We start from the raw sequence: 6089 nt of genomic DNA, 5'->3' as shown, positions 1-6089 counted from the left end.
CCTTCACCCCACACGCTACAACAACACTGCACGGTCCCGTCGGGCCAGTGATGAGAGAACGGTGGAAGAAGGGAGAGGAGATGAGAACGAAGGTAAGACCTGGGGGAGCTGAAGGGGGATCAGGGGTGAAGAACATTGGTGAGGGGAGGAGAAAGGGAACCAGAACGGAGGGAGGGAGGGAGACTTGCGGGAGGGGGAAGAGGAAGGAAATTACTTCTCAACCTCTGCAGGCCAGAGCAGAGGAGAGGGAGAGAGAAGGGAACCAGACACCCTCTAGGAAGCAGGCGAGAGGAGCAGAGGCAAGAGATGAGGGAGGGGTTAACATGAGAAGTGGGGGAAATGAAGAGGGGCCGACGTGGGGCAGACTACAAAAAAAGGGGGCTACGCAACACAGGAGAAAATGCCAGCAGCCTCCCGGTTTTGTTTTGAAGCCACAGTCCCCCTGGGAGCCTGCGCAGCACGGCCTAGGAAACACCCAGCCAGGCCCCGAGGCCTGGGCTCCTGGCCAACTGGGAGTTTCACTTTCTCAGGAAGTGGCTGAGAGCTCTGAGCAGGGTGGGAGGAAAGGCAGGCTGGCCTAGAGCTCGCTTCACCCGGGGTCCCTGGGAGCTGGGGCTCTGCTGGGGGCAGAGAAGATCCCTAAATCCGGAGGAAGGAAGCGGGGGGCTCTGAGGAATCCACCGCCTGGGTCTGAGAGCACAGTCTGCACAGGCAGCCCTGTGGGGCTCAGACATTATGGAGCAGGGACCCGCTGGGAGCTCTGCAGCCACTGGTGGGGCCCAGGGCACAGTCTTTATTAGAACCTTAACTGGCAGCGTGGGTGCCGTGGATGTGCGTTGGGATGACTCCGGGGAGGATCTGAAGAGGAAGGTGATAGAGGAAAACATCCACCCCGGCGATGTTGATGGGCTTAGACTGATATTCAAAGGCAAACATCTGGAAGATGCCAGGAGCCTGCGGCACCAAGGGCTGACCAATCACTGCACTCTCCATGTGGTTCGTCGCTGTAAGTGCAGGGCGATGATGGGAGGGTCAGCAGGGAGGGGAGTGCGGGAGATGCGACTGGATGGGGTGGGCAGGAGAGTGGGTGATCGGGGGGAGGAGGGAGAAGCTGGGTGGTGTTGTCCTTACGAGGGGCTGGTGACGGCCTTTACCAAGGGGACGGATCAGCTGAACTGAAGGAAAGCACAACCAGGATCGCTGAATGAAGAGCCAATAGATTTTACTGCCCAGGGCGCATCTCCAGGGAATGTCTGAGTTTTAACAGCATCCAGATAATTCCCGCAGGGAGACCCCCAGTGAGACCCAGAGCAACTCAGGGGGCCAGGCAGGGCCGGGGTGCTCCTACTGGCAATTGCTTATCCAGGAGACTTTACTTTTGTTCTTTATTAGATTTGTTGTTTGCCAGATAAAAGCCATCCAGCCTGATGGTGCTCTTTGTGTGTGGGGTGGAAGGGAATGGAATGGGGGGGTGGGGGGAGGGACTGCAGGAAAGGAGAAGGGTCACCTCCTTGCACCCTGCTCCTAGAGGTGGGGGGGAGGCCATGTGTGGACAGCCCAGAACATGCACACATAGGGCAGGAGGGAAGGAGAGGAGCCTGGGCCTTGCCTCATCTGCATGGAGGGTGGGGAGAGAATGGAAAGGAATGCAGAGCGCCCCATCCCTGCAGGAGGCAGGAATGTGCAGCTCCCAGAAGCCAGGAGAAGAAGAAGGAGGAAAACCCCTCCTCCCACAGACCAGGAGTGGGTTCCTAGGGGTAGATTCCAAGGCCCGAAGGGACCATTGTGATCATCTAGTGTCAGACCTCCAGTAGCACACAGGCTGTCGAACTGCCCCACAATAAAGCCTAGGGCGGAGCCTTTAGAAACAGCCAACAGCCAATCTTGGGTTTAAAATGGCCAGTGATGGAAAATCCACCGCGACCCTTGGGAAATTGTTTCAATGGTTCATTACTCTCACCCTTGTAAATTTGTGCCTTCTTTCCAGTCTGCATTTGTCTAGCTTCAATTTCCAGCCTTTGGGTTGTGTTGGACCTTTCTCTGTGAGAGTGAAGAGCCCATTATCAAATATTTGTTCTGTACTTATAGATTGTGATCAGATCTCCCCTTGACCTTCTGTTTGTTAAACTACCTAGATTGAGCTCCTTGCCCCGGCATGTTTTCCAGTCCTTTAACCATTCTCGTGGCTTTTCTCTCAACATTCTCCAATTGATCAACCTCTTTCTCAAATTGTGAGCACCAGAACTGGACACAGGATTCCAGCAGTGGTCACACCGGTGACTAACACAGAGTAAAATAACCTCTCTGCTCCTACCTGGGATTCCCTGTTTAGGCATCCCAGGATCGCATTAGCCCTTTTGGCCACAGATTGGGAGCTCATGTTCAGCTGATTATCCACCATGAGCCCCAAATCTTTTTCAGAGTCGTTATTTCCCAGGATAGAGTCCCCCATTCTGTAAGCAAGGCCAACGTTCTTTGGTCCTAGGTGTTTACATTTACATTTCGCTGTATTAAAATGAATATTGTATGTTTGCACCCAGCTTACCAAGTGCTCCAGATGGCTCTGTATCAGTGATCTTTCCACTCCCCCAATTTTTGTATCATCAGCAAACTTTATCAGTGATGATTTTATGTTTTCTTCCAGGTCAATGATAAATATGTTAAATAGTGTAGGGCCAAGAACCAATCCCTCACTGGAAACACACCCGCTCGATGATTTTAGCCAGTTTTTAATCCATTTAATGTGTTTGTTGTTAATTTTATATCATTCTAGATTTGTAATCAAAATATCATGCGGTACCAAGTCAAATACCTTACAGATGTCTCAGTATATTACATCAGCACTATTACCTTTATCAACCTAATTTGTAATCTCGTCCAAAAAATATATCAAGTTAGTTCGACAGGATCTATTTTCCATAAACACACCTGGATTTCCATTAACTTCATTTCACTCCTTTAATTATTTATCAATCAAGTCCCGTATCAGCTGCTCCGTTATCTTGGCCAGGATCAATGTCAGGCTGACAGGCCTATAAAATGTGATGCAGTTGCGAAAAAGGTTATCATTTTGAGATGTATGAACAGGAATGTCATATGTAAGACATGGGAGTCAATTGTCCTGCTCTACTCAGTGAGGTTTCAGCAGAGGACTGTATCCAGTTCTGGACGCTGCACTTTTTGAAAGATGTGGACAAATTGGAGAGAGTCCAGAGGAAAGCAACAAATCTGATAAAGAAGATTTAGAAAACTGGACCTCTGAGGAATGGACCTCTGAGAAATTAGTCCAAACAAAAAGGCCAAGCTGATATGATTCAAGGACTATGTTAAAAGCATGCTTATTAAAAACAGAACATGTAAAACCAGAAATTAATAAACCAAAATTGGTGTGTCAAATATTAGGCCTAATTGGTAGAAAATAATAAGGGGATGGGTTTTTCCACCCATCACTGTATTTTTGGGTCCTTAAAAAGAGATTTTTGGGGGAAAACCAGACAGAGGTTCTGAAGCAAGCTTCATCAAAATGCTGCCACCCCCACCCCCATCCTCATCTCCTGGGACCCTGGACCTTCTGTATCCTAATCCTAAAAAATGTCCTAGCCAAATCAAATAAAAAAGGAATCCAAATTACATTACTATCCCTACCAGCTCCAGCTAAATCCCAACCACCACCTAAAATAAAACAAAATTAAACTTTAGCAACAGCTCCAGTTGATCTCAATTAGCCTCTTCTCTTTCCCCCCAAAAGCAGTTATTACCATCTTTAATGCCATCTAAAAACCATCAAACAAGGAAAGTTTGCCTTCTAAAACTCTCTCCAGCTTTAAAAAAAAGTTAAAATAAAAGGCTTACGTAACCCTTTACATTTCAAATGCTTTAACTGTTTTTCCATCTTTTTTGTGTCTTTAATAAAAAGTTAAAAGAAAGAATAATGGTGTGTTTGCCATAGTACTAAGCAGGCTAAAGTTTCTATATACCAAACCCCTAACCTTATTTAACACTGTCTAATATGAAACAGTAACTAAGTGATGTTAACACCTTTAGCCCATTTATTCCATCCAAATTAATATAACAGATCCCAAGGGTTCACCAAAAGGGGTCATGAAAGGTGTCTACTGATAACCCATGTCACACTGACCATCAGAGTCACTGTGAGAGGTATATATGGAAAATATGTGAGGAATTATGTATATGTACTAAATACTACATTCGCTCAGTGTATAGTTAAAAGCAGGCCACTCAAAGGTAGAGTGTTTTGAGACAAACTTCTCCAAACAGGGGGTAGGAGACAGTAATGAAAAGCTGGCAGAGACTTTAGAAGGAAATTAACAGGAAGAGGTAAACAGTGTGGAGGGGGAACTATTTTCAGGTGAGCATCAAAGGTCTGTTCTGGTATATTTGGGGGAGGGCAGGAGTGCATAAGACACCTTGGCATCCTTCAATCTGTGAGGACAACCACCAGCTGTCTTGATATTACAAAGGGGGTGGATCTCAGCCAACCTGGTTGAAAATGCTGCGGAAAGGACTTGTTCTGTGCTTGTACAGCATCTATTATAATGGCCCATGACTAGGGCTCCTAGGTTCTATGGAAATATAGCTGATAAAAAATGATGATAGCCAGCATGGATTTGTAAAGAACAAATTATGTCAAACCAATTGATAGCTTTCTTTGATAGGATAACGAGTCTTGTGGATAAGGGAGAAGCGGTGTATGTGGTATACCTAGACTTTAGTAAGGCATTTGATACGGTCTTGCATAATATTCTTATCAATAAACTAGGCAAATACAACTTAGATGGGACTACTATAAGGTGGGTGCATAACTGGCTGGATAACCGTACTCAGAGAGTAGTTATTAATGGTTCCCAATCCTGCTGGAAAGGTATAACAAGTGGAGTTCTGCAGGGGTCTGTTTTGGGACCGGCTCTGTTCAATATCTTCATCAACGACTTAGATATTGGCATAGAAAGTACGCTTATTAAGTTTGCAGATGATACCAGACTGGGAGGGATTGCAACTGCTTTGGAGGACAGGGTCATAATTCAAAATGATCTGGACAAATTGGAGAAATGGTCTGAGGTAAACAGGATGAAGTTTAACAAAGACAAATGCAAAGTGCTCCACTTAGAAAGGAACAATCAGTTTCACATATACAGAATGGGAAGAGACTGTCTAGGAAGGAGTACAGCAGAAAGGGATCTAGGGGTTATAGTGGACCACAAGCTAAATATGAGTCAACAGTGTGATGCTGTTGCAAAAAAAGCAAACATGATTCTGGGATGCATTAACAGATGTGTTGTGAGCAAGACACGAGAACTCATTCTTCCGCTCTACTCTGCACTGGTTAGGCCTCAACTGGAGTATTGTGTCCAGTTCTGGGCACCGCATTTCAAGAAAGATGTGGAGAAATTGGAGAGGGTCCAGAGAAGAGCAACAAGAATGATTAAAGGTCTTGAGAACATGATCTATGAAGGAAGGCTGAAAGAATTGGGTTTGTTTAGTTTGGAAAAGAGAAGACTGAGAGGGGACATGATAGCAGTTTTCAGGTAAAAAGAGTGTCATAAGGAGGAGGGAGAAAACTTGTTCACCTTAGCCTCTAAGGATAGAACAAGAAGCAATAAACTGCAGCAAGGGAGGTCTAGGTTGGACATTAGGAAAAAGTTCCTAACTGTCAGGGTGGTTAAACACTGGAACAAATTGCCTAGGGAGGTTGTGGAATCTCCGTCTCTGGAGATATTTAAGAGTAGGTTAGATAAATGTCTATCAGGGATGGTCTAGACAGTATTTGGTCCTGCCATGAGGGCAGGGGACTGGACTCGATGACCTCTCGAGGTCCCTTCCAGTCCTAGAATCTATGAATCTATGAATTACAAGGTCACTCCATTTACCCTTTTTAAAAATTGGCACAATATTAGTGGTCTTCCAGTCTTGTGGAACATCCCTGGCGCTTCAAGACTTATTGAAAATCAGCATTAATGGGCCAATGAGCTACTCAGCCAGCTCTTTTAAAACTCATGGATACAAGTTATCTGGACTTGCTAAATTAAAAATATCTAATTTTGGTAGCTTCTGTTTAAGATCCTTCCAAG

At 45.7% G+C, this 6089-nt stretch overlaps 1 protein-coding gene across 2 annotated transcripts in view; it reads left to right on the top strand.

Annotated features, from left to right (window-relative positions):
• The first annotated feature begins 411 nt into the window (after positions 1 to 411).
• LOC128824940 (caspase recruitment domain-containing protein 8-like) overlaps positions 412 to 6089 on the top strand; it is a 28409-nt gene continuing 22731 nt past the window's right edge. The window contains exon 1 of one of the 2 annotated variants that reach the window (XM_054006892.1): positions 412 to 1006. In XM_054006892.1, the coding sequence (XP_053862867.1) occupies positions 736 to 1006 (271 nt within the window). In that variant the 5' untranslated portion in view covers positions 412 to 735. The remainder of the gene's footprint in view (positions 1007 to 6089) is intronic. The other variant, XM_054006893.1, reaches the window with a different exon arrangement.

Source organism: Malaclemys terrapin, chromosome 16 (assembly GCF_027887155.1).
Source record: "Malaclemys terrapin pileata isolate rMalTer1 chromosome 16, rMalTer1.hap1, whole genome shotgun sequence".
NCBI lineage: Eukaryota > Metazoa > Chordata > Testudines > Emydidae > Malaclemys > Malaclemys terrapin.
The sequence above is the reverse complement of the archived record's forward strand: the minus strand, read 5'-3'. Positions and strand labels throughout refer to the sequence as shown.